This window comes from Capra hircus, chromosome 14 (genome assembly GCF_001704415.2).
Source record: "Capra hircus breed San Clemente chromosome 14, ASM170441v1, whole genome shotgun sequence".
In the NCBI taxonomy this organism is placed as follows: Eukaryota; Metazoa; Chordata; class Mammalia; order Artiodactyla; family Bovidae; genus Capra; species Capra hircus.
The window spans coordinates 79576369-79603566 of NC_030821.1; the positions used below are offsets into that span (position 1 = coordinate 79576369).

At 55.5% G+C, this 27198-nt stretch overlaps 1 protein-coding gene across 1 annotated transcript in view; it reads right to left on the reverse strand.

Annotated features, from left to right (window-relative positions):
• The window catches only part of MROH5 (maestro heat like repeat family member 5), a 56267-nt gene that overhangs the window by 2598 nt on the left and 26471 nt on the right, over positions 1 to 27198 (reverse strand). Inside the window, 13 exon segments of the mRNA XM_018058106.1 lie at positions 50 to 124; positions 444 to 546; positions 634 to 756; positions 1296 to 1451; positions 2472 to 2648; positions 3596 to 3739; positions 4436 to 4550; positions 5012 to 5152; positions 6836 to 6838; positions 10951 to 11132; positions 12338 to 12494; positions 23226 to 23380; positions 24282 to 24431. Coding sequence (XP_017913595.1) covers positions 50 to 124; positions 444 to 546; positions 634 to 756; positions 1296 to 1451; positions 2472 to 2648; positions 3596 to 3739; positions 4436 to 4550; positions 5012 to 5152; positions 6836 to 6838; positions 10951 to 11132; positions 12338 to 12494; positions 23226 to 23380; positions 24282 to 24431 — 1681 coding nt within the window.

Below are 27198 nucleotides of genomic sequence, written 5' to 3' on the forward strand. Positions count from 1 at the left end.
CTCCCTGCTGACACGGATGGGGGTGGATGGAGTAAGGATGTTCCCTTACTGCAGAACAGCAGCTTTGTGTCCACGTCACTGACCATCTGGGACACAGCCCGGGGGTGGTAGCAGATGGTATAACCTGCGCGACAGACGAGGAGCATGGCGGCCAGTGGGAGGGGGCTCCTGAACCTCTCCCCCCATCCCTCTCTCCCTCTCCCCCTCCCTGGCATAGGGAAGGAGTTCTCCTGTGCGAGGGACTGCTGGAAAGACAGGGCCAGAGCACAGAAGGGCCTGACCCAAAGAACTGAACACCCTGAGACGCCCTCACTCGCCCCTCTCCTCGCTTGCCAGCAGAACCCACGTTCCAGCCGCAGTGGAGGAACGGGCGAGGGTGAGGGTCGGGGTGCTCAGGCAGGGCAGGCCTGGGGGTTCCTGAGCCCGGCCCCCGCCCCACTCACCTATGAAGAGTGCCGCCCAGGTCTTGATGTGGTGGTGGCGGCTGTGCAGGTAGCTGAGGGCCTGCGCCAAGTGGATGCCGAACTCCTCCCGGCTGTGGCTCATCTGGGGAGCACGTCTCTGTCACTCGCTGGGGCCAGAGTGGGGACCTGGCGGCCAGCCTCCCATCCCCTCCCCGCTGCGGGCCCTCACCAGGCAGCTCCAGAGGAAGTGGCGGGCGCTGAGGCCCTTCTCCCAGGCCAGCGTACAGAAGAGGGTGTGCTGCGGCCGCCAGTGGAGCAGCACGGAGCAGCGGTAGAAGGCAAACTTGGCCTGCTGCGGGACGGCAGGGAGGGCCGGGCGTGGGCGGCAGTTCCGAGGAAGCTGCCTGTGCTCCCCGGCTGCTTCCTGCTGCCTTCAGGCTACACTCTGAGCCCACCCACCTCCCTGGCCAGCACCACGGCCCCCTGGGCTGAAGGCAGTGTTCAGTCCCCACCCGCTTGGAAGCTGGCTGCTTGTTTACCCCCCAGTGGCCGGGAGCTGCAGGAAGGCTGAGCATGTCTTAATGGCCTGGTGTGGGGCACCGGCTGGCACACGTAGGGCTCAGCCCATATTTCAAGTTCAATGAACCACCTGCGCCTGAGGACATGCCCGGCGCTGGAGACGCAGCAGGAAGCAGGACAGACGGTGTCCTGACCACAGACGCACAGCCACACGTGGGCACATGTGTGAGTGCACGCGTGTGCACACGGGGAGGAGCAGGAACCCAGTGGGGGCTGGCCCCGCGGCCCCGGGGGTGTCCCTGGCTCTCAGCAGCCCCCTGCCCACCGTGGGGCCCCAGCCCCGCCAGGCGAAGGCCTGACGCGGGCACTGACCGTGACGACGGTGGGGCAGTGGTCCTTCAGGTGCAGGAGCAGGGGCACCATGGTCTGCTGCACCTGGGTTCGCAGGCTGCCCAGCTGCTGGCCTGCCACCGACGCCACCAGGTCCCCGAACAGTGCCATGGCCGCTGCCCGGACCTCGTCCCGCTCCTGCAAGGCAGAGTCTCAGAGCCCAGCCAGACCCACCTTGGGACCCTCGACTCCCAGTACCCTCAGCAGGACCCCTTCATTGGGGCTCCAGGAACAGACCTCAGCCTCCCCCCTCGGACAGGGCTCTAGGGCAGGGATGAGCTTCCCCCTCAGACGGCTCTGGGGCAGGACTTGGCCTCCCCCCTCAGACAGGGCTCTGGGCAGGGCTGCGCCTCCCCCCTCAGACAGGGCTCTGGGCAGGGCTGCGCCTCCCCCCTCAGACAGGGCTCTGGGGCAGGACTCGGCCTCCCCCCTCAGACAGGGCTCTGGGGCAGGACTCGGCCTCCCCCCTCGGACAGGGCTCTGGGGCAGGACTCGGCCTCCCCCCTCGGACAGGGCTCTGGGGCAGGACTCAGCCTCCCCCGTCAGACAGGACTATGGGGCCGGGATGCGCCTCCCCCCTCAGACAGGGCTCTGGGCAGGGCTGCGCCTCCCTCCTCAGACAGGGCTCTGGGGCAGGACTTGGCCTCCCCCCTCAGACAGGGCTCTGGGGCAGGACTCGGCCTCCTCGCTCAGCCGGGGCTCTGGGGCAGGGATGTGCCGCCCCTCACACACCTCTCGGGGCAGGGCTGTGCTTCCCAGCTCTGCCGGCTCCTGGGGAGGGTCACAGGCCATCCTCAGGGACCTACACTCATCCCTCTCATGCCTACAGTGGCATCCTGATAACCCAGATGCTGACTCGGGAGGGTGGGCTTGTCCCTCTGACTTGCCCTGAAGGAGAATCTATAACCCACAGGGGCTGATGAGTCAGGAGGGTGAAGACACGTGGGGCTGAGATGAAGGTGCGGCGTTCAGCTGAAGGTGCAGGGCGAGTGCCAGCAGCAGCCCCTGGCCGGCCCACCTGTGCCACGCACGCCAGGCACCCAGGGAGCTGCCCTGCCCCTCCACCTCCCTGCCCCAGTGGGACAGTCGAGGAAGGGAGCGGGGGGAGGCACTGGAGGGGCACGAGATGGGGTGCCCGCCCCTCCAGGGCGCACTCACGTCATCGAAGAAGGAGCGGGCGTTGATGGCAATGCTGAGGCCCTGGGCCTCCGTGCTGTGTGCACCCAGGCGGTGCAGCACGTCCGACACGGTGCCCATGACGCTCACCAGCACCTGCCCGCTGCTCTGGAAGAAGCCCTTGAGGAAGGGCGGCAGCTGTCCGCGGAGCAGGCTTCCCTGTCCAGGGGGAGGGGGACGGTGGGCCGCGAGTTCCAGGGCTGGCTCCCTCTGAGGCCCCTTCCCAGACCCCCATCCAGGCCTGGGCACGCGTGCTGTACCCACCCCACTCCATCTCACCCTGGCTCTGCCGTCCAGGGAGACGTGCTCCTAGCCCTGGTCTGTCCCCCGGGAGTTGTGGACAGACGGACAGGCTTCCCCTCTCTGAGAGCCTGGGGTCCTCCTGGGGTCAGGGGAGCGCTAACCCGTGTCGGTCAGCTGCCAGGTCCTTCCTGTCTGTCCCTTTTCTGGCCAGAGGGTCCCCCACCAAGTCCTGGAGACCAACTTTCCCTTCCTCCGCCCTACCCCGCCTTTGCCCCCATTCCTGGCTTCCCCAGGGGACAGAGGGGTCTTGGGGGCCAGACAAGACAAATTTGGTTGGGTGGGCACCGCTGAAGTCCCTGGCATCTCATGTCGCAGGGAAGTGGGTACCCCAGTGGGGACCCCAGACCTTCTAAGTGGCAATGACCATTTCCCAGTTTTACATTACTTTAAAAAGGAAAAGCTAAGTTCCTTTTCCGCAAGTTCTTTCTGCTCCTCTTGGGTGCAGTGTGAACTGTCTGGATGAACTGTCAGGAAGTGACATGTCAGCAAATGAACAGTTTCTATTGTCAAAGACCTTATCAGGGACTCCTTGTGCAAGCTAGGCTGGTTTTGCAACTTTCAAACAAGTTTTCGGCAGCTTCATTGGGTTCCTAAACTCTGTTTGGTTCTACAATATTAGATTTGTTTTCAGCCAGTGAGTCATTTAACAGCACAAACACTCTCTGAGCACCACCTGGGTGCTGGGACGCAGGTCTGACCATGGGCTGGACCAGCAGAGCAGATTTCTAACGGGAAGGACACAAAGGCCCTGTGCGCCCGGCCGCTCTATGGGTCGTCTATCACCGCTCCCAGCACCCACTTACCTTCTCTGGGTGGAAAAGAATGTTTCCTAGGCCCTGTAGGCTCAGCACGCGTATCTCGGGGCTGGGGTCCCTGAGGCTTCGCACCAGCACGGACAGGGCGGCCTCTTTGGGGAGCACCTCCAGCAGGGTGGGGCTGTAGAGGAACTAGGGGCCCCCAGGCAGGCGGTCAGGCCTGGCAGCCTCTCGTAGGGGGCCTGTGTCTGTGGGAGCCGGGCTCTAGGACCAAGGCTGGGGCTTGGGGAGGGTGGCTGACCTGCCCCTCTCCGGGTATCTTGGTTAATGAGTGTTTAAACCCAACACCAAGCTGCTTCAATCCTTCAGTGCATAGCTGGGGAAATGGGCCCAGAGGGGGAAAGGGCCTTGTCTGAGGTCACACAGGGAAGCCGGGAACAACATACTCAATACAGCCTGGCTCATGGGGCACCTGGAGACCCAGTCCCATGCAGGGAGAGCCAGATGTCACTACAGGGGTGGTGTGTGGAGTCGCACCAGGCTTTGTCCATTATGGAAATGACAAAGGCCCCCACCCTGTCGGGCCGTGGCCCAGCTCTCAGCCCCAGGGCCCGGTACACCCAGTGCCTGTCTGGTTCCAGCCATTGCCCTTTCAGCTTCACTGTTCCAGGGGCGGGACCCCAAGACATCAGGGCTGGGGGAGTAGAAAGACGGTCCCCCAGGATGCAGGTGGAGAGGGACCTAAACCAGGAGCCCCTGACCGTGGGCCCCGAGGAGCTGGGAGTGGGAAGGCAGGGTGTGAGGAATCTGTTGGTCAAGGGAGGTCCTGGTGGGTTCAGCTGGAGACAGGGTGCAGGCTGTCCCTGAGGGGCCCCCGCAGGCCCCTACCTCTGTGAAGATGATGATGGCTGCCTTCCTCTCCCGCTCCTCCCGGCTCTGCAGGTTGGGCAGCAGCTGGAAGGTCAGCGCCTTGACCTGCCTGCAGTGGTTCTGCACCATGGCCCTGGGCACAGGGTAAAGGGCGGGCCAGGCTCACGGGCTCAGCCCACGTCCACCCTCCCGCCACCACCCAACCCAGGGGCCCGGCGGCCAGAAGTGTTGCTGAGCGGAGTGGGCACGCCTCTGTTTGACCTTCTCCTGCTCCTTCTGCACCCGCTGGCCACCCACTGGCTGCCAGGCGTGGGCCAAGCATGGGATGGACAGGGGTGTGGACCTGGCCCTGGTCCCCTAGGAGCCTCCGGCCAAGGGGAGGGCTAGGCGTCGGGCAAGAGGTCTGCATTCTAGGCTCCTAGGGTGTGCCAGTGAGCCTGCGCCATCTGTACCCCAGCACCCAGTGTGCACGTGCCTGAGTCCTTGGGGCTGTATTCACGGCAGGTCCTGAGGGTCACTGCAGTCTGTAGCCCAGCCTCCTGGGCAGGGATGACCCAGAATGGGCCCCTTCCCCTGGCCCCACCCTGCCCCTACCTGGCGAGGAGGCACACGCCCTGTGGGTAGGTGTGGATGGTGGCAAAGAGGTCCCAGGCGCCCTGCAGCTCCATGTGGGCGAAGTCCTGCCAGTGCCCGGTGGTGGACAGCAGGCTCTTCAGCGCCTCCAGCGACGTGCTGCTGGGGAGCAGAGGGGTCACTGGGCAGCCTCGGCCCCGGGGAGAGTGCCCCCCTGCCCTGGGTGGAAAGGTGTCTCCTGGCTTCTGTCTCTGCTCCGGGTCTGGTACCACTAAGCCTCCACGGGGCAGCTCGCTTCTGCCCTCCTTCAGCAGAAATGTTGGGGTGTAGGATGGGCAGGGGCTGTCCTGGGAGGGGGGGGTTCCAGGGGGAAGCTCCAGATAGGTTAGGTGCGTGGTCAGTGGGAGATGCCTGCAGCTAGCTTTTCAGGGCTGAGGCTGAGAGGACAGGGCTGGAGAAAGAAGTAGAGATACCAGGGGACCAGTGGTTCCCCAAGTTGCAGGGTGAAGGGGGTCTGACTGAGCCTTGACAGACTGTGCTATTTGAATGTGGGGCTGAGAATGCAGGGGGAATGGACGGGGTGGGAGGGCAGCTCGGGGTATGACATTACGGGAGCCCAGCGAGTGCCAGGACCCTGAAGATGCGGGAAACCGGGTTCTGCTGGCGGCGTGTTTGTGTGGGCTCAAAACAGTGTGCCAGACTGCAGCAGGGTGAGACCGTGTGCAGGTCAGGGCCTCTGCTGCCCGGGGGCCCTGTCTTGCGCACTCAGCCTGGCCAGGGCCCGCAGAAGCAGAGTCCAGCCAGGCTCCGGGCTCCACGCCTGCGCGGTGCTGTCGAGCCACAGGCCCAGGGCTGCCCCAGGCCCTGCAGGGTCGAGGGCCCGGAAATAGCTCTGTGGTCTGTCTCCCTGCCCAGCCACCCCGCGCCTGGTGTATTCCCCTGGACCTGTGAGTGGCCCTCGGAGCGAGGCTGTCAGCTCTGACCAGGAGCCACTCCGATCAGATTTGCAAAACCCGACATGAAGGGATGAAATGCCACTCCGTGAGTCCCCGGTGGTGCCCACACAAATGTCAGTGGGCCTGTCCTCTCGCCCCAAGCCGTGCCACCAAGAAGAGGCTGCGTTTTCCAGGTCACTGGTCTCAGCCGGAGTGACAAAGGCTTTGGGAGAAGGGGCTCCGGGCGCAGTGGCATTTTGTCTGCTGTGTGAGGAGTCTTGGAACGTTCTGGTCCCAGGGCACCGTGGGGTCACTGTGTCCCCACAGCCGCACCAGGGCGTCCGGCTGGTGGGGCGTCCTTGGGGCTCCCTTGCTGATTCTCAGGGTGAATGACCTCCCTTGTGGGGCCCTAAAGACCACGACCCCCAGCCCAGGACCCCTGACCTTGCACCAGGACCTGTGTCACCTGAAACCCACGCAGCCCCGTGACCAGCAGACGGCAGAGCCCCTGGGGTCCAAGGCCAGCCGTGCAGGACTTCCCTCCCTGCCTCCTTCAGCCCCGGGGAGTGGGGGGCAGAGGGCCCTGAAGATGAGGCGGGGGCTGGAGGGCAGGGTGCGGAGGTGGGGAGCCTGCGGGGTCCACCCGGAGCTGGGGCTTCCTGTGCGTCAGCGCCCCGGGACGCATCCTCTCCACCTGGAGCCCCCCGCTGGACGCGAGCCTCTGGAGGCAGTGTGCGGTCTCCTCACGCTTCTACGTCTCTCCAGTGCCGACCAGGTCCTGTCACTCCCTCGGCGTGGAGCCCCCGGGGCGCCCCCGCTTCAGGGTCCCCTCCTTCCTGTACCTTCCACTTTGGGGTCCCCCTGCCTGGAAGGCTGTCTGCCCTTCCTTCCCCACACGGTGACCTCTAACCATCTTTCAGGTCTGTGCTCAGAGCCGGTCCTCAGGGACCCACAGGCAGGGGCGCCCCTGTGTCTTCCCCTGCGAGACTCTGCCTCTCCTCGGGGCCCTCTCCAGGCATCGTCACCGGGCCATCACCGGACCCTGTCTGCATTTCCACGGAGCTGAGCTCCTGAGCGCATGGATGCCTCTCTGCTGACAGCATGATCAGGGACACAGCACGTGCCGTCTGTATTCATTAGTAAGAGTGGGGCCTCCAGTACACTTAGCAAGTATTGACCGAATGATCCATGGTCTGTTAATCTTTTCCTTTTTTCGACCTCAGAGCGGGAGGGCGGCCAAGGCTGAGGGCAGGGAAGATGGCGGGTCCGAGCAGGACTGTGGGGACTCCAGGCTGGGGCATAGCACCTCCCCATCCATCCCTCCATGCTCAGGGATCCCAGCTCACTCCCTGTGACATCACAACTCACGGTGAGTCTGAGGAATCAGGGAGCCCCTAGGGTCAGAGACCACAGCATCCCAACTAGACAAATCCAAGAGAAGACGGGTGGGCTGGGGTCCTGACTTCCAACCCTCAACTGAGGCCCAGAGTGTCGGCCGCTTGCCCAGGGTCGCCCTAGCATAGAGGGTGCCCAGTCCTCTGCTGCTCCTGACCCTCCCAACACCTAGCGAGGGACCAGCCCCTCCCACAGAAGAAGAAATCAAGGCCGTGAGACGAGCGAGCAGCTCGGAGCGCTCACAGCAGGGTTAGGAGGAGATCTTAGATCTCAGATCCAGGTGGCACACAGCACGTCATTATTCATTGCTGATTTGTTACTTGTCAACTGCTAAAACCTAGGACCGAGAATACAGTTTTAAATAAAAGAGCTTTAAATTAAACTTAACGCTTTAAGTTGAAGACTAATCAGGAAGAAACAAAAGGAAGCACCCTGTGCCACAGTGAGAGATTCCTCAACAGTAACTTTACATACTCTCAAGAGAGTCCCTTGGACTGCAAGGAGAGCAAACCAGTCAATTCTAAAGGAATTCAGTCCTGAATATTCATTGGAAGGACTGATGCTGAAGCTGAAGCTCCAATACTTTGGCCACCTGATGCGAAGAACTGACTCATTGGAAAAGACCCTGATGCTGGGAAAGATTGAAGGCAAGAGGAGAAGGGGATGATGAGGATGAGATGGTTGGATGGCATCACCGACTTGATGGACATGAGTTTGAGCAAGCTCTGGGAGTTGGCGATGGACGGGGAAGCCTGGCCTGCTGCACTCCACAGAGTCGCAAAGGGTTGGACACTGAACTGAACTTGATTTACGAGCTTCCTGGCAGCCAGGCAAAAAGGGAAATCTGTTGGCTTATACCTCTAAGTGGTTGATGGGCATGTCTTTGGAATGAGGAGAAATGAGATGCTCCATTAGAGTTAAACAGACTCAGCCCATAATGGATGAAACAAGAGGGATGAGAAGTCCTTTGTAGGGCAGGATGGACATCGACTTGAGAAGGAGCTCGCTGAGAACTGAACAAAGCAGGAAACGTCTCTACCAGAAAGGGGTTCTGTTCATCAGAGATGCACAGGAAGGGGAGGGTCCCACAGTCAGGGCTGGAATGGGTGCTTGTGCCCTGGAAGGAAGTGAAACCAAACCTTCGCTTGTTGGTCCCAGGGGCCAGCCTAGCTCAGCAGGATGCCAGGAATCTCAGAGGCCCAGGACTAGCCTGACTCTGCCTTGAATCTTGCATGGCTGAAACAGGTATGGCTGCAACCCTTCCCCACCATGCTCTCAGGGGCAACCACAGGACAGTGGGCCTCTCAACAGCTGCACCCAGATTCCTCCTCGGCACCCGGCTCCCTCGATCCTCTGCATCCTCCTGGTGTCAGACTTGGGACTGCAGTGCTCCGCCTACACTCTGAGGCCTCTCCCGCCCTCTGAGGCCTGGGAGCAGCTGCAGACCTCTTCACCGTCCTTGATGGCTGACCAGCATTGCTGCTGACTGGCCTGCCCCACTCTCGGGTCCCTGGGGATGGTACCAGTATTGCAGCTTTCCTCTTGGGAAGGGGGCCCAGGTCCCATCCTAGCTCCAGGGAGGGTATGGACCCAGACCTGCTTAGTACGAGCCCCACCTGCCCCTGCAGCCAAGGCGATTGGTTCAGGGGTGAGTGTGTGAGCTAAGCTGGGCCCATTAAGGCCGAGGGACTGAGCCCAGGGTGCTGGTCTGTTCTGTGGTTGCTGGGCCCCCACCCTGCTCTTTGGAAGAATCGGCCCAGAGAGAAGCCAAGACCCGAGAGGTGGAGGGGGAGGGCTGATGGTGCGGGAGCATCTTGGTACAGCTGGGTCTGAACAGAAGGCCCCTGGCCCCCCAGTGAGATGACAGACACCCTTGCTCTCTGGGGGAGAGCCCTGCGTGAGACAGACAGATGTCACTGCTCCCCAGAGCCTCCATCATACGGGCACAGATGACAGCTGTAGATGGGAGAACATAACAGTGGGGAGCAGGACCGCTGTTGTACAGAAGGCGGCTGGGAGCCACGGGAGGGGAGGCTGTCAGGAAGAACATCTCAGGAAGAGGGCACAGCAAGTGCAAGGGCCCTGAGGCAGGAGCTTGGGGGCGAGGAATGGCAGGAAGACGCTGAGCCTGGAGCAGAGGGTGCATGTAGAGGATGAGGGTGTGTGGCAGGAAATGAGGTTCTGGAGGCAATGGGGAGCCAGATGCAGGGCACTGGATCACTGGAAGGATTCGGCCCTTCTCGGAGTTAAAAGAAGGGGAAGAGGAAGGGAGGGTTCCAAGCACAGGTGAGGCCTGATCTGACTTGGGGTGGAGGGCAGCAAGGGGGAGCAGGGGAGAAACAGGTGGAAGCTGGCCCCATAGGGGCAGAGGAGAGAAGCTGATGGATGGAGGCGGTTCATCAGAGCTTTCTCCTGACCCTCCTATTTCAGGAAGGAGAACGTTTTATTAGCTTATTAGGGAAGATTCATGCATTTTGCATGGTTGATTTGAATAAAAAAGAACTTTATGCACATTCGAATTCAGAAGCAATATGAGAGAAGTGACATTTTTTTTTTTCAGTGATGTGCCTTGGGGAGAGCTGTTCAAACTGACAAATTGTGTGAAGCACATCGTAATACAAACAAATGAAAAGAGTTGGCCCCAGCGGTTTTTAAAGACTCGCTTAATGGATTTCTCAAGATGCGCCCTCGTGCAGGGGAAGGCCAGGCGGCCAGCTGGTGGCACCACCCAAGTGAGGGGTGGGGAGCAGACCCTCCCACACGAGTCCTGTCCACACTGGTCAAGGTGCGGGCGTGGGGAGGCTGACAACTGTCCACGACATCAGAGCCAAAAGGTGTCAGGGTTGAGCACCCTGTGCAACAGCACCTGGGGGGCATCTGCCCGCAGGGCCCAGTGGCCGCTGGGCAGACACTTCTGCCATTCTACGAGTTCTAGGTCAGCAGTGCACAGACACCCTGTGTGGCTCGGGGAAGCCTCTGGCTCGCTCTGAGCCTGTTTCCTCATCCGTCAAAGGGGAAGACAACATTCATCTCTCAGAATCCCTGCAGGGACCACATTTGGGTAAGATATGGTGCACCGTGCGGGCCCCTGGAGTCCCTGTGGGCCAGCTGTCACTGGGCGTCTTGGCTGCCAGGCACCTGCAGTCCAAGGAAGTGGGACACCCACCTGCCCTCCACGCTGACCGCTGAAGGCAGCTGTGTTTGGAATCACATCTGTTGGGGATCCAACTGTGTCCCCAGAAACCACCCAAGTCCTGACACTGGGTACCTGGGAAAACGACCTCATTTGGGTCTTTGCAGATGGCATCAAGTTACAATGAGGTCAGTAGGGTGGCCCTAGTTCACCAGGACTGACGTTCTCAAGAGAGAAATCGAGACACAGAGACACACGGTGAAGCCGGAGGCAGAAACTGGAGGGGGCCGTCCACAAGCCAGGAGCACCCAGGAGGCAGGAAGGAACCTCCCCTGCAGGTTTTGGAGGAGTGCGGCCCTGCCAACCTTGGATCTGGAGCGCCAGCCTCTGGCACCGCGCGAGAATACCCGCCTGCGGCTCTAAGCTGCCCGGCTGTGGAGCTCTGTCCTTCAGCCCTGGGAAGCCCATGCACTGCCTCTCTGGGGCCCGGGACTTACCTCTGGGGGCCGAACAGGGCTGTCTCCTGGGCCTCCTTGCCGGGCTGGGGCTCCTCGGGCAGGTTCAGCTCCAGGAGGTAGTGCGTCTGGGATAGGAGGGCCAGGAGCAGCTCGGGAAAGGCCTCCTGCATGGCCTGCTTGAACTCGCGGGCGAACTGCAGCTCGTGAAGTGTGTTCATGGCCTGCAGGGGTGGCAGGGGATGCTGGGGGGCCAGCCTTCCCACCAAACCCACTGCCGACCTCGCCTCCCTGTGTCTGCCTGCTGTCTCTGGGACCACAGCCAAGTTCCTGCTTGGGACGTACCTCCCGGGGGCACGGCCCGCTCTCTGGACCCTGCATGCTCCCTGCCCGCCCCCTGCCATTGCCGGCCCTGCAGGCGGGTCCTCCAGCCCACCATCCCCGTCTGCTCTGCCCTCTGTCCTCAGTCGCTGCCTCCTGCCTGGCCCCTCCGCCCCGTGGGCTGTGCTGCCTGCAATGCCCCCTACACAGGGCCTGGCACATGCCCGTGAATGAATGCTGGGTGGGGGACACACGAAGGGGGAGCTACCAGACAGCAGCCCCAGGGCCTCCCACACCTGGAGAGGGGCCTTGGATCCAGAATGTTCTCAAGGTGGGGGGGATGACAAGAGGAGGGCAGGACCCAGGAAGGCCGCCCTGCTGACCCCAAGCTGAGTCTGGTTTCCAACAGGGAGGGTCCAGGTCTGGGGGTGTCGAGGGGCCGGGCTGATGGAGGGCTGACGTGGAGACAGGGTGGGTTTTCCTGGGCACCGAGTGTGGCCATCACACCCCTTGGCTGGGGGCAGCAGCTTGCCTAGGAGGCTCTGTCCACTGTTCAGGGGGCTAGGGGGTGCGAGTGGGTTCTCAGCCCTGGATCAAACAGGGCTGGGGCACAGCCGCAGCCCCACAGAGTCCAGCCCAGGTGAAGCAGGTTAGGAAACGAGCCTACTGCTCCGGGGACTGTGAAAGCAGGGTCTGGGCTTGTGGGGAAAGCTGGGGGGCAGGTGGGGAGTGGGTGTGGACTTCTACAGGAGGGTGGGAGCCGCTGGAGGCAGCCTGTAAGATTCTTCCAGAACCCTAGTATGGGGGCAGATTCACGAATCTCTCCATGCCCTTCCTCACTGCCTACACCTGGCTGGAGGGGTCCAGGGCCCTCGGTTGGGAAGTGGGGAGCTGGGCCTGGACCCAGGGTCAGCTCCCAGCTGGGGCCACCTCGGAGGCCCCCTTGTCCAGGCCAGGCTGGGCAGAACAGGGCTTTCACAGCCTGAGTATGAAGCTCCCCCTCTCCGGGGCCTGGCACACGCAGTGGGTGCCTCACACCCATGTGTGACTGAACACACTCGAGAAGGCAGCTGGGAGGGCATCTGGGGTGGTGGGGGCGGAGACTCACGGCCAGGGAGCGCAGGTAGGCCTTCTTGGGCTGGGGGCTGCCGCCGCCGGTCCTCGTGGGCAGGGGCCGCTTCTGCAGCCAGCCCAGCAGCATGGCCAGCACCAGGTGGCTCACGGGTTGCTCGGCACCCAGGGCCCTCCACAATCGGAAGGCGTGGCTGCAGGCAAAGGGTGGTGTGAGGGCAGCGCTGAGACTCCGGCCTGCCCAGCCTGGGTCACAGCAGCAGCCACCGTGCCCAGGGCCTCAGTGCCTGCAGTGGGGTGCCTGGGAGGAAGCCAGGCTGGTCCTGAGCTGAACCCTGGCAGGATGGGTGGGTGAGATGGGGGAGGGGCGTGAGGGCTGGGGCCTGGACAGCAGTGTTTGTGGCCCGGGAGCTGCAGCAGAGGTGGGGCTGGCTGCCCTGGCCCGTGGTCCTGGGTCTTCCCTCTTTCAGGCCCCTCTCATTCCAGTGGCGGACTCTGTCACCCTCCATGATGCCTAAGTACACTCAGGACAAGTCTAGCTGATATCCAAAGCTATTACCCTCTGACCTCCAGCATCTCTGCCTTCCCTCCTCTCCTGCCTCTGGGCCTCCTCACAGGGCCTGTTTCCGCTCAGCCTTTAGGGCTTGCCATACAGTGGCTGTTTCCTTCTAGGCCTGGGTTTGCTGGGGACCACCAGCTCCCTGGGGCCTGACCTGGGCCAACTTAGTGGCCGTCACTGGCGTGTGTAGGGCTTTGCAGAGTCCTTGTACCCATTTTGCATGTGAGGAAACTGAGGACTAGAGATAAGGTGTGCCCTGATCAGGGCCCTGCCTCATAACTAGGAGCTGGTATTGGAGGTCAGGCATGTCTAGTCCCATGGTCTTTCTGCCTGGTCTTGGGGTGTGGCCATCAGGGAAGGATTATAACTGGAGATGAGGCCTGAGGTCAGCCCTTCAATCCCTGAGCTAAGAGGTCAGGGGACAAGAGGAAGGAGCCAGGAGGCTGAGCAGTAGCAGCTGGGGAGGTGTAGGGAGGGTCAGGCAAGTGTGGGCCTGGAAGCCACGTTAAGGAAGTGTTCCCAGCCCAGAAATAAGCCCACGCAGACGTGCTCAACTAATTTACGACAAAGCAACCAAGGACATACAATGGGGAAAGGCAGTCTTTTCAACAAATGGTGTTGGGAAAACTGGGCAGCCTCATGCAAAATAATAAAATTGGACCTCTATCTTACCCCAAATACAAAAATTAACTCTAAATGATTAACGACTTGAATGTAAGACCTGAAACTGTATAACGCCTAGAAGAAAACATAGGCGGGAAGCTCCTGACATCAGTCTTGGCAATCAGTTTTTGGATCTGACACCAAAAGCAGAGGGAACAAAAGCAAGAATCAACAAGCGAGACTGCGTCAAACTGAAACGCTTCCGCACAACAAAGGAAACCATCAACAAGATGAAAGGCGACACAGTAAATGGGAAAAATATTTGCAAATCACGCTTATGAAAATGGGTTTTAATATCCAAAACATATGAAACACACACACAACTCAATATCAAAAATAAACAAAAGCTCCTCACGCCGTCCAATTGAAAAATGGGCAGAGGATTTGAACAGACACTTTTCCAAAGAAGGTATACGGGTGGCCAACAGGTCCATGAAAAGACGCTCTGCGTCTCTCATCATCAAGGAGATGGGACTCAAAACCACAGTGAGCTGTCAGCTCACACCTGTTATCAAAACGACGGGGAATAATGAGTGCTGGCCTGGGTGTGGAGAAGATAGAACCCTCATAGTCTATTGGTGGAAATGTAAATTGGTGCAGCCATTATGGAAAATAGTATGAAGATTCATCAAAACACTAAAAATCGGACCACCACATGGCTTCACTTATGGGAATTTATATGAATAGAATATGAAAACACTAATTTGAAAAGATATGTGAGCCCCCATGTTCATCAGTTCAGTTCAGTTCATTTCAGTCGCTCAGTCGTGTCCTACTCTTTGTGACCCCATGAACTGCAGCACGCCAGGCCTCCCTGTCCATCACCAACTCCCGGAGTTCACGCAAACTCACATCCCTTGAGTCGGTGATGCCATCCAGCCATCTCATCCTTGGTCGTCCCCTTTTCCTCCTGCCCTCAGTCCCTCCCAGCATCAGAGTCTTTTCCAATGAGTCAACTCTTCACATGAGGTGGCCAAAGTACTGGAGTTTCAGCTTTAGCATCAGTCCTTCCAAAGAAATCCCAGGGCTGATCTCCTTCAGAATATTTATAATTGCCAAGATATGGAGAAGACATAATTGCCCATCAGCAGGCACATACATGCTGTTCTTTAGTTGCTAAGTCATGTCCAACTCTTTTGCAACCCCTGGACTGTAGCCTGCCAAGCTCCTCTGCCATGGGATTTCCCAGGCAATAATACTGGAAAGGGTTGCTGTTTCCTTCTCCAGGGGATCTTCCCTGACCAGGGATCGAACCCATGTCTGCTGCATTGACAGGCAGACTCTTTTCCACTGAGCCTCCTGGGAAGCCCTATGTATACGTGTATGTGTATGTGTGTGCACAAAATGAAATATCATTCAGCCATAAGAGAGAAGGAACTCTTGCCATTTGAGATAACACGTCTCAGCCTTGAGGGTATTATGTTCAGTGAAATAAATCAGAGACAGGAAGACAAATACCACGTGATCTTGCTTCTACATGGAATCTAAATGGAACCAAAATCCAACCCAAAGAAACAAAACCCAAGCTCCTCTCTACAGAGAACAGGTTGGGGGTTGCTGGAGGTGAGGAGTCGGAGGTAGGCGAAATGGGGAAATGAATCACAGGGACGTAGCACAGTGCAGGGCGGCTGTGACTGTGGACACGGTATTGCATCTCTCCAGCTTTTGCTGCTTTGCACGTTCTCGTCACAAGGACAAAGATCTGTAACTAGGAATGAGGATGACTGCTGACTAGACTTACTGTGGGGATCGTTTCACACTCCCGCCCCCCACACAAAAGAACTAAGAAAGAAAGAGTTCCTAGGGGGTGAGAGTGGTTGACATGAAGACATAGAAGAACCTGAAAGCTTATCAGAAAGTGACAGAAGCTAACCTAAAACGGCTACACAGGATGATTCCAGCTCTATGACGTTCTGGAAAAGGCAAAACCATGGAGACACTCAAAAGATCAGAGGTTGCCAGGGGTTTAGAGGGAGGGAGGGATGAACAGACAGAGCACAGGGGCTTTGGGGCCACGAAGCTATTCTGTTTGATACTGTAATAGTCAATACCCGTCATTGCACATTTGTCCCATAGAATGTACATCCCCAAGAGTGGACTGTAACGTAAACTATAGACTTGTTAACGATAATATATCAATATTGGTTTATCAAGTGTAATAAGCCTACCACACTGAGGCAAGATGTTACCAAGAGAAGAGCTTGGCAGGACAGGGAAGTAGATGGGAACTTTGCAACTTCTGCTCAATTTTTCTGTAAATCTAAAACAGCTCCAAAAAAAGTCTATTAAAAAAAAAGTGGAAAGAGACAATACAATCCTAAAGAAAGAAGAACTGATGTTATTAGATTTAGGTTAGATAGAGAATCTAGACCTAAAAATCTACATTAATATCAGGCCAGTGGAAAAAGTCTTCAAAGACTATATGCATCATGATGCTGTTTATATAAATTATAGAAACTGCAAATAAAATGTTTTAGGAATATGTTTGGATGCAAACACACTATATAAAATGAAAGAAAAAGAATGGAGACCCTTGGGTTGGTGAGCAGGGGATGGAGCCAGTGAGGGTGGGCAGCCTGGCCCTTAGGTGCAGCTCATAACCAGGGCCCTGGCTTTTGTCCGGACGAGGGCCTCCCAGGTGCGCGTTTGATTACCGAGAAGAATCCCTGTTCTAAGTAAAGAACTAAATTAAAGAAAGCTGGCCACGCTGAGAGCCAGGGTGGGTGGGTGTGACAAAGCAAGGGTTACTCCCAGTCCAGCTTTGAGGGCCAATCCAAGAAAACCAGCTGCCCAAGGGTGAATGAGGAAAAAGAAAACGAGGAGGCTTGGCGATGATTCTGAAGTGTACGGAGAAAGGCAAAGGGCCACGAATGGCCAGGACAGCCTCGCAGGAGGAGCAGGAGGAGGAGCAGGAGGAGGGGGAGGAGGAGGAGGAGGAGGAGCAGGAGGAGGGGGAGGAGGAGGAGGAGGAGCAGGAGGAGCGGGAGGAGGGGGAGGAGGAGGAGGAGGAGCGGGAGGAGGAGGAGGAGGAGCAGGAGGAGGGGGAGGAGGAGCAGGAGGAGGAGGAGGGGGAGGAGGAGCAGGAGGAGGAGGAGGAGGAGGGGGAGGAGGAGCAGGAGGAGGAGCAGGAGGAGGGGGAGGCTTTCTGGATCAGGGAGGTGAATCGTTCTAAAGCTGTAGGAATGAGAACCTTGGGTGCTTGCCTGGCCCAGGCAGCAGTGCCAGGCAGAGCGCCTGAGGGCAGGGCCCTGCACACGGCCCTCAGCTGGGCAGTCGGCGGGCTGAATGAGAAAGGCAAAATCTAGGGCCTTTTTTTTGCCTGGCCATGTGACATGTGGGATGTTAGTTCCTTGAAGAGGGATTGAGGGCCCCCTGAATTGGGAGAGCAGTCTTAACCACTGGATCACCAGGGAAGTTCCCACACTCTAGGACTTTTATAAGGTAATGCTGAGAATAAATGAGCGACCTGGGAACTCCTCTTCATGAAAGGACCGAGTGAGGGAGAGACAGGAAAGCTGCAAAGGGGAGAAGACATGTAATATAATAATCAAGAGAGACCTTGTATCCAGATTACATAAAGAATCCCTAGAAATTGATAAGAAAAAGAGGGACAACCCAACAGAAAAATCTGGAGGATACTTGAACAGGCACCCCAAAGAAGATGCCCCAATGGCCAAAAATTGCATGAAAAGATGTACAACCTCATTACTTAATCAGCAGAATGAAAATTAACATGGAAATATGATTAATACCAGTGATGGGGGAGCCTAGCGGGCTGCTGTCTCTGGGGTCGCATAGAGTCGGACACGACTGAAGCGACTTAGCAGCAGCAGCAGCAGCATGATTAATACCACCCAATTTTAGATTGACTAAAATTTAGATGGTTGGCTAAAAGATTGATGTTAAGTGTCAGTGAAGACGTGGAGTAACAGGAACTACATATATAAAAATACTGTGGGTGTGAGAGGTGGTTTAAGCATGTTGGGAGTATTTTGCATCATGTTAGGTGAGTGACATGCCTGCACAAGGAAATTGAGTGTGGGTGTGTCTCAGGACACACGTATGTGCAGCTTCACAGCAGTGTTAAGCACAGACCCAAACTCAAATGTCCATCCACACTAACAAGGGTAACTGGTGTTTACCAAGATGGGACAAGACACGGCAACTCAAAGTGAATGAACTCCAACTATGTGTAACATAACGGGATGAATCTTAAACACAAAATGTTGAGGGGGGAAAAAAACCAGACAACAAAAGAATAGTGGAGGGGCACGAATCACACAATTCTGTTGATACTTTTAGGACACACCACCGTTATTTCATGTGCTCCTAAGAAAGGGAAGCTGTCCAAGATGGGAGTCTAATAGAGACCCCATCATAAAGGCTGGACCCCATGGGCTGTGTGTACAAGGTGAACGGGATAAAACAAGAGAAGATAAAAAGCCTGTCCTGCAGGAAGAAATAGCGAGACGATCCAGTGCTTGCTCAGCCTGTGAAGGGAAGAAGGAGGGTGCGCCTGAGAATCTGAAACACGAAACCTACACAGGGCTCTGAATTCACACCACCAGTGTGGGCCCCCCAAAAACCCTCCAGCAAGGACTTTAAAATTTGCACTGGTCTCCGGCTGAGAGTGCCCCCAGGTGACTGAGAACCCCTCCACCCCCGTCAGCCCAGGTGAAGGTGCCATAAGTGTAAAAATGTGCTCACTCTGCATAGATGCTAATGTATGAAAACTGTGCTTCTTAGCGCTGAGGAAACAAGATATAAATTCCAGTATGGGTAAAACTGACCTGTAGACCTGAGCAGCTGAGAACAACGGTGGCTGCCGGGTTCCCCTCACCTCTCAAAATGTCCTCGAGAAACCACGCAGCAAGAGGAAAAGCAAAGCTACACCACACCACGGAGCGCCTTGAGGGACGCTGTGAGCGGGAGAGGGCTATGCCAGCCCCGCCTGCAGCGCCTCTCACTCACCCCTGCTCCTCCACAAAGCTCTGCGGCAGACAAAGGCGGGGGAGAGAAACCCCAGAGAGGAGAGGAGACGGGAGCTGCTAACAGGGCTCGGAGCTGATCTGAATTACCTTCAGGAAGGCGAGGTCCATCTTAAGTCTGAGACTACGAAACAACAAAAAGAAGGAGAACAAGGAAACCAAAGCATGGATCCCAGGCAAGGGACCGAAAAGGATGCTCGTCTGAAGGGCAGCCTCCGAGACACACAGCTTCGGGGAGGAGAGAAAGGGCCGAAAAGACAGACGTACCCTTTGAAATTGGTTAGTGAAAGGTAGAGGTGTGAAACAGGAAAAATTCAAGGACCTGCACGAGAGAAAAGAGCACCCTCGAAAGCGGAAGACACACAACCCTCCCACCTCCCACCAAAACTAAAAATCTGCTAAGTTATCTGGTCTTTGTTATGCTGACAGAAGAGGGTGCCATTGAACTTGAAATCCTACAAAACACTCTAATAGTGTTGTATATAAACAGGAGAAAAATTAACAGATTCACAGAGTCATTGCAACCCTTCCCTGGAAAACAGAAAACACAGATCCAATAAGAAAATTCCTCCCCTGACAAACAGTCATGATGCAGAAAAAAAGTGTGAGACGACACCTCTCCTGCAGGTCAATATACTCAAGCAAGCATTTGGAAAACCACCTTGAATTATAAATTCAAAAAGGACCAAGAACACCCTCTAATAAGGAAGGAAAAAAAGAGCTGACTGAACTCAGAAGTGAAAAAAAATTATAAAGTGCTCGAGAGAGATACGACTCAAGTGAAAATTTAGAAAGGAACATTGAGGAAGAGTAGAAAGATCACCAAGACAATAAAGATGAGTTTAAGAGAAGCGCTAAGGGCCACAGAGAAAGAAGTGGAAATGGAAGACATGCAAATGGAAGACATGTGAATCTCTGGAGCCTCTGAAAAAGGGAAAAAACAATGGGATGGAACCAATATTTAAAATTGTAACCAAGGGAGAAGTGGGCAAGGGAGACCAAGAGGTACAAACTTTCAGCTACAAAATAAGTCATGGGGATGGAATGTAAGGGTGGGGAATACAGCCAGTGATCAGGTAATACCTTTGCACGCTGACAGCATTATGAAATGTATAGAAACACAGAATCACCATGTTGGGCATCAGGAACTAGCACAGTGTTGTAGGTCAGTTATACTTCAAGGAGAAGGCAATGGCATCCCACTCCAGTACTCTTGCCTGGAAAATCCCATGGATGGAGGAGCCTGGTGGGCTGTGGTCCGTGGGATAACGAAGAGTCGGACATGACTGAGTGACTTCACTTTCACTTTTCACTGTCATGCATTGGAGAAGGAAATGGCAACCCACTCCAGTGTTCTTGCCTGGAGAATCCCAGGGGCGGGGGAGCCTGGTGGGCTGCCGTCTATGGGGTCACACAGGGTCGGACACGACTGAAGCGACTTAGCAGTAGCAGTATACTTCAAAACAAACAAACTCATAGAAAGAGAGACCAGATTTGTGGTTACCAGAGGCGAGGGGTGGGGATGAGGGAATTAGATGAAGGTGGTCAAAAGGACTTCCAGTTATAAGATAAAGAAGACTAGGGGTGCCACGTACAACATGATTAATTAACACCGCTGCATGTTATATGTGGAAGTTACGAAGAAAGGAGATCTAAGAGTTCTCATCACAAGGAAAAATTATTTATCTTTTTATTTTGTATCTATATGAGATGATGAATGTTCACTAAATTATCGTGGTAATCATTTCATGATATTTGTAAGTCAAATCATTATCCTGTACACCTTAAACTTAACCAGTGCTGTATGTCCAATTATGTCTCAATAAACCGGAAGAGAAAAACTACAACCTAGAGAACTTTCTAGAAACGTTAGAGACTTAAATCTACATGCCCAAAAGACTTATCAGGTACCTGGGAAAATGAACACAGAATGGTCTAATCTTGACATTTCTTAGTAAAATTGTTGAATTTCAAAGATAAAACAATTTTCAAAGTCTCCAGGCTAAAAGATAACTTACAAAGACAACCAAACCAAGCCAAACCAAACAACTGTCATGAGGCTTTTCAAAAACAAAGCAAGGCAACAACTGAGCGGCACTAAAAAAAATCACTTAGAGACTTCCCGGGTGGCCCAGTGGTGAAGACTCCATGCTCCCAAAGCAGGGGGCTTGGGTTCAATCCTTGCAGGACCTAGGATGCCGCATTCTGCATGGTGTGGCCAAGGAAAAAAAAAAAAAAAAAAAAAACACCAACCACACACCAAAAAACAAAAGTTAATAAAAGAAAGTGTGAACCAAGGATTTTATATTCAGCCAAGCCACCTTTCAAGTAAACAACTTTCAACATAAAAGAAGCCAGGGCATTCTGAACCCACGAGCCTTCTTGAGGAAACTGTCAGAGCATTAACTTAGTCAAGATAAGGGATGACCTAGAATCTTTGGCAAAGGGACTTGGGGTGAGTGTGTGTACTCACTAAAAACCAGCGTGGGAGGAGTACAGTGCAAATGTTGACAAAGAACTGTGCACATGAAAACACAGCTGGATAGGGATGAATAATCTCACTGGTTGCTCCATGGGGGCATGGGTGGGAGTTTAAGGGTATCAGCAAAAATGCGTAAACCAGATGTTAAAAAGTTAAGAAAACAAGGGAGGAAGGACATTAAAATAGGTTAGGAGTACAAAGGTAACAGCTGGAACAAAAATACAACTCTTCTTAAATTAAAAAAAACATCCAAAGATCAAAGAATACACACATGTCATAGAAAAATATGTACCAAATAAAACACATGCAATTACAAAATATTATGACAGAACTGAGGTTTGACACATCAGTCGTATCGACAAGTGCGAATGGACTTAACTCATCTATTAAAATAGAAAGACTTTCAATTTGATCACAGGTCAAGACCGAACTATGCGCTGTATATAGGAAGACACCTAAAACGAATGGGTTCTGAAAGGTTGAATGAAAGCGCGGACAAATGAATACTGGGCAAATGGGGGAAAATGGGAAAGTGGGGGACGTGATTCTGATAACAAAATGGAATTCAAGCCCTTCAAGCATCGCATGTGATGAGGCAGGGCACTTTTTAATGCTGAAAGGCACAACCCATAAAGGAGACACAACACTTATGAATATGTATACACCAAATAGCATGACAACCTTATGCAGTATTAATAAAAACCACAGGCGAGGGAAGGAGACACAGACAGAGACATATTAATAACAGGAAACTTTAACACACCACTCTCAGTACAAGGCAGATCAAACAGACACAAGTTAAGTAAGGAGGCAGAAGACACCTAACCAACAGATCGACAAAGTGAAGCTTTATAGCAAGTTCTACACCTGATAATAGAAAAAAAAGCAAACACCCTTTCAAGCACCCATAGAATAGTCACAAAAATTGTTTAAAAGATCAGTAAGTTACATAAACCAGAAATATTTGATGGCATTCTCTGATCACAGTGCAATAACACTAGACACTGCTAATAAGAGCAAAAAATCCCTTCCAAATGAAGATTAGAAATCTTCCTGGAAACAGGGTCCTGGGTGTCGGGAGCCTGTGACAGTTCTCTTCTGGCAGCTTCCGATTTTTCAGGGGTATGGACGCGAGGTTGGTGGCCACGTGTGAGGCGGGGGCAGAGGTGCTGGGGGCCGAGGAGAGGGGAGGGGTGGGGAAGTGTGGCTTCTGGGCCGCCCCGAGGGCTCCGTGGAGACATGTGGCTGGGAACTCAGGGGTGGCGGCACGCTCCCTCCCACACGTGGCTGCACAGGTGTGGGCACGAAGTAGGCGGAGCCAGTTGAGTTTTGCAAGCTGAGTGTGACAAAGGGGCCAAGGGGCTTGGGGTGTGTTCAGGGGGTTACTTTGACACTGGAAGGTAGGTTCTATGCTGGCAAGGAGGGAGGTAAGGACAGGGGAGGGGCCGTGAGGAGGTGAGCAAGGCAGTGAACGTGGAGTCCCGGAGGGAAGAGGGTCACTGGTCGGGGGTGGGTACCAGCTGGAGTGAGGCAGAGGGGGTCAGGGCAGGGGACAGATGCTTGAAACCGAAGGTGGCTGAGCCGAGGCCTCGACTGTGGGAGGGGGAGGCTGAGGGAGATGGGAGAGGGGGTCCAGGTGTTGAGGCATCAGGGTAAGCCAAAGATGTTGGTGTCCGCAAGATCAAGGCAGTGGGAGTGAGTGAGAGGGTGTTGGCGACCAGGAGCTACAACCTCAAGGTTCCAGGAGTGACCCAGGGCAGGTGCGTGGTGGCTGGGTAAGCAGGTGGTATAGACGGAAAACCTGGGATTCAGAACTGGGATTTTAGAGCTAAAGTACTGTTTCCAGGCTCAGGGGCCTGGGGACTGTGGTGCCACTGGGGGGCGGGGGAAGGGTGAGGATCCCTGGAGGAGCAGGAAGCGGGGAGAGGGTTTGGTGTTGACAGGGGTTTTGCCGGGAGCACCCAGGATCCTGGGCCCCTCTCTGCCAGGTGATGGGTGGTGGTGGCTGGGCGGGGTGTTTTATGGGGTCACCGAGAGAAGGGACAGTGCGTGGTGCCTCCCCAGGGGTGGCCCCAGGAGGGGCCCAGTAAATGAACAGATAAGTGCTCCCTCGGGGCTCCCAGCCCTGTTCATGGGCAAGCAGGAGGGTAGGCAGGGTGCAGAGATCCTGCCCTCTGCCTGGGGGAGGATGGACGGTGGGCACTGGGGCAGGGAGGGAAGGAGGGCTGGGCACCTGTCCAGCGGAATGGAGAAGTCCAGGAAGGCGGCCACCAGCTCGGAGGTGTGGTTCCGGGCCAGCAGGGTGATGGCCTGCAGGGCATTTTCCTTGGCTTGGGGGATGCGGATGGAGCAGAGCTGCAGGTGGATGGCCCGGCCCAGGCTGGCAACCTGTGCGGGGAGGAAGAGTATGGGGAGAGGGCTGGTCTGGGCAGGGGGCCAGGCCCCGCCCCGGGCAGCCTGAACAGGGAGGCAGGAGCTGCCCCGATGGGCGTGGAGCCCCTTCAGGTAGAGTGCTCTCCTGAGGGGGACGCACAGCCCTGCCCTGGGGGCTCTAAGAGGGAGGTCTGACGGGGGAGGCTCTTCTCTGCCCTGGACACGAGTCAGAAGGGGACCCCCGGGCTGAGAGGGGGAGAGCACCCATCTGCACAGCATTTGGGGTGGTCCAAGTCTGTCCAAACATTGCCCAGTCGCTGAAGGTTCAGACACACCCAGGGGCTAGAGCGTCTGGCCCTGGTCTTGGGGCTGGGGGGACACGGGGTGTCTGCCTTATGTTCAGACGGCGTCGTGTCCTGCCATCACTCTGGTACCTGCTGCTCTGATGTCTGGCAGGCCCCTCCCCTTGCACTTTTGGGTCTCAGTACTCATTCATTCATGCCTGGCTCCAAGAGCACCCCCCCCGAGGCATCGGTCATCCTCTACCTGGGAGTCCCCCCAGGGCCCTGCGTTGCTCCTCCTCAGCCTGTAGTCAGATCCAGAGCTCCTGGAGGGTCTGGGCTGGGCTTTCCTCTCCCACCCCACTCCCATCCTGTCCCCGCTCCATCAGCCCATATCGGCCCCAGACCCTGCAAACACCCCCCAGGGCCCTGGGACACCTGTGTGGGCCATTCCGTCCTGCATTCACTCACCCATCAGAGGGTGGGGTCTGGGTCTCCCCCTCAGGCCCAAGCTTGGGGACGCCACCTGGGACCCGCGGCTCTAGCCCCTGGGTGCCGATGCTGGGCCTGCCCCCCTGCTCCCTGCCCCCTGCCCCATCCTGGTGGGCCCTCCACAGGGGCCCCACTGCCCTCACAGTCTCCAGCTTGGCCCCGTGCTCCTGGATGGCAGTGAGCAGCATGTCGGCGGCCGCCTGCACGCGGAAGGGGCTGGTGGAGCCCAGGCCATCGACGGCCGTCCAGATAAGGTCGGTCAGCTCTGCAATCGTGAGATGCTTCATGACCTCCTGTAGCGGTGGGAGGGAGGCGCCGTCACCGTGGTCCCTGGTGCTGGGCGCCCGCCTGATTGGCTGCACTCGTACCCCATCTCAATGCTCCAGGCTCCCCAAGTCTCTAAGCACTGCAGGTGCCTGAGCCCCACCCCTCTAGGGCCCCAGCAAGGGCACCCGTCTGGCAGTGTGCTCTCCTGCACGTCTCTCTGAGCCAGCCACAGCCCAGGGGCAGGAAGAGAGGGTGTGATGACCAGCAGAGGGGTGGGGGCACGGCGCCCTTCCTCTCTCAGACCTCAGGGCTGTTCTGGGACACGCCTGACCTGGCCAGCCTCGACCCTGCCCTTCCTCTGGCCAGTCCTCACCTCATCTGTCCCCACTCCCCTTCTCACAGAGTTTTAACCAAGAGCAACTCAACTTCAGATCTTCGAAGGATCTTCAGGGTCACCTTCACTAAGCCCCAGGCCTGGGAAGGCAGGTGAGCTGCCCTCATTCACAGCGCCTGGGAGGGCTAGGCAGGGCCAGGCTGGGTCCAGAACCCAGGGCTCCCATGCCCTAGCAGGGCTTGCTGGGGAGTCCGACTCTGCTTGCTGCCCACATTCTCCTGGGAGGGGGTGTCCAGGGGGGTGGGTGTCACCTCCCACCCCAGACCCTGAGCCACTCTGGGGGGATGAGGGTACTCTCAGGGAATGCAAGGTTGGGGGTGGGATCCCTGCTCCACAGCCTCAGACCACAGTCTCCAAGAGGGAGACTGCCCAGGTGGAACCTTCTGGAAAGACTTAGAGCAGTGCTGCTCAATATGGTAGCCACCAGCCATACCAAGCTGTTTAAATTTAATTACGAAAAATTCAGGGAATCCCTGGTGATCCAGCGGTTACGACTCTGCACGCTCACCACTTACGGTGTAGGATTGGGAACTAATCCTATGTAGCTCAAGCTACGTGGTGAGCCCATAAAAGAAAATGAAGCAAAATTTAAAATCCAGTTCGTCAGCTGCACAAGCCACTTTTTTTTTTTTTTACTTTGGCTGTACTTGCTTGGCTTGAGGGATCTTAGTTCCCTGACCGGGGACTGAGCCTGGGCCCAGCAGAGAAAGCGCTGCGCTCTAACCTCTGGACCGCCAGGGAACTCCCTACACTGCTACATTTCAAGAGCTCAGTCATCACACAGGGACAGTGGCCACCTGTATAGTGCAGATACAGACACTTCATCCTTCCAGAAAGTTCTGTGGGAAAGCTCTGACTCTGAGCAACTGGAAACCAAAGGAAGACGGAATGCTGGTTGTGGAGTCATACTTGGGAAGGCTGACTGGACATTAATGCTTGCGAAGATGGTCGGATGGTAAACTGTTCCTGGGCATGTCAGGGTATTTGTTGAGATGTCTGAAAGTCTGTTAGGATGTTTGCATGTACATTAGATATAAAAATATATGAATGTTAGAATACTTATTATTAACAGACTCTTACTGTTCTAAAATTTTGGTAAAGTGTTGGTGAGAATGTTAGTTTACCAGTTATTGATTAGAAGGTGAGGATAATTTTAATGGCATATTTGTTCAGTTCAGTTCAATCTCTCAGTCATCTCTGACTCTTTGTGACCCCATGGACTGCAGCATGCCAGGCTTCCCTGTCCATCACCAACTCCCAGATCTTGCTTAAATTCATGTCCATTGAGTCGGTGATGCCATCCAAACATCTCATTCTCTGTCGTTCCCTTCTCCTCCTGCCCTCAATCTTTCCCGGCAGCAGGGTCTTTTCTAGTGAGTCAGTTCTTTGCATCACGTGGCCAAAGTCTTGGAGCTTCAACATCAGTCCTTCCAATGAATATTCAGGACTGATTTCCTTTAGGATTGATTGGTTTGATCTCCTTGCTGTTTAAGGGACTCTCAAAGTCTTCTCCAACACCACAGTTCAAAAGCATTAACTGTTTAGCCCTCAGCTTTCTTTAGGGACTTCCCTGGTGGCTCAGACGGTAAAGTGTCTGCCTACAATGCAGGAGACCCGGGTTCAATCCCTGGGTCAGGAAGATCCTCTGGAGAAGGAAATGGCAACCCACTCTAGTACTCTTGCCTGGAAAATCCCATGGACGGAGGAGCGTGGTAGGCTACAGTCCATGGGGTCGCAAAGAGTCAGACACGACTGAGTGACTTCACTTTCACTCTCAGCTTTCTTTATGGTCCAACTCTCATGTGCATACATGACTACTGGGAAAACCATAGCTTTGACTAGACGGACCTTTGTCAGTAAAGTAATGTCTCTGCTTTTTAATACACTGTCTAGGTTGGTCACAGCTTTTCTTCCAAGGAGCAAGCATCTTTTAATTTCATGGCTGCAGTCACCATCTGCAGTGATTTTGGAGCCCAAGAAAATGAAGTCTGTCACTATTTCCATTGTTTCCCCATCTATTTGCCATGAAGCAATGGGACCGGATGCCATGATCTTAGTTTTCTGAATGTTGAGCTTTAAGCCAGCTTTTTCACTCTCCTCTTTCACTTTCATCAAGAGGCTCTTCAGTTCCTCTTCACTTTCTGCCATAAGGGAGGTGTCATCTGCATATCATTATTGATATTTCTCCCTGCAATCTTGATTCCAGCTTATGCTTCATCCAGTCCGGCATTTCACATGATGTACTCTGCATATAAGTTAAATAAGAAAGGTGACAATATACAGTCTTGACATACTCCTTTCCCAATTTGGAACCAGTCCGTTGTTCCATGTCCGGTTCTAACTGTTGCTTCTTAAACTGCATACAGGCATATTTGTAGCTAAAAGTAACTTTTTGTGTT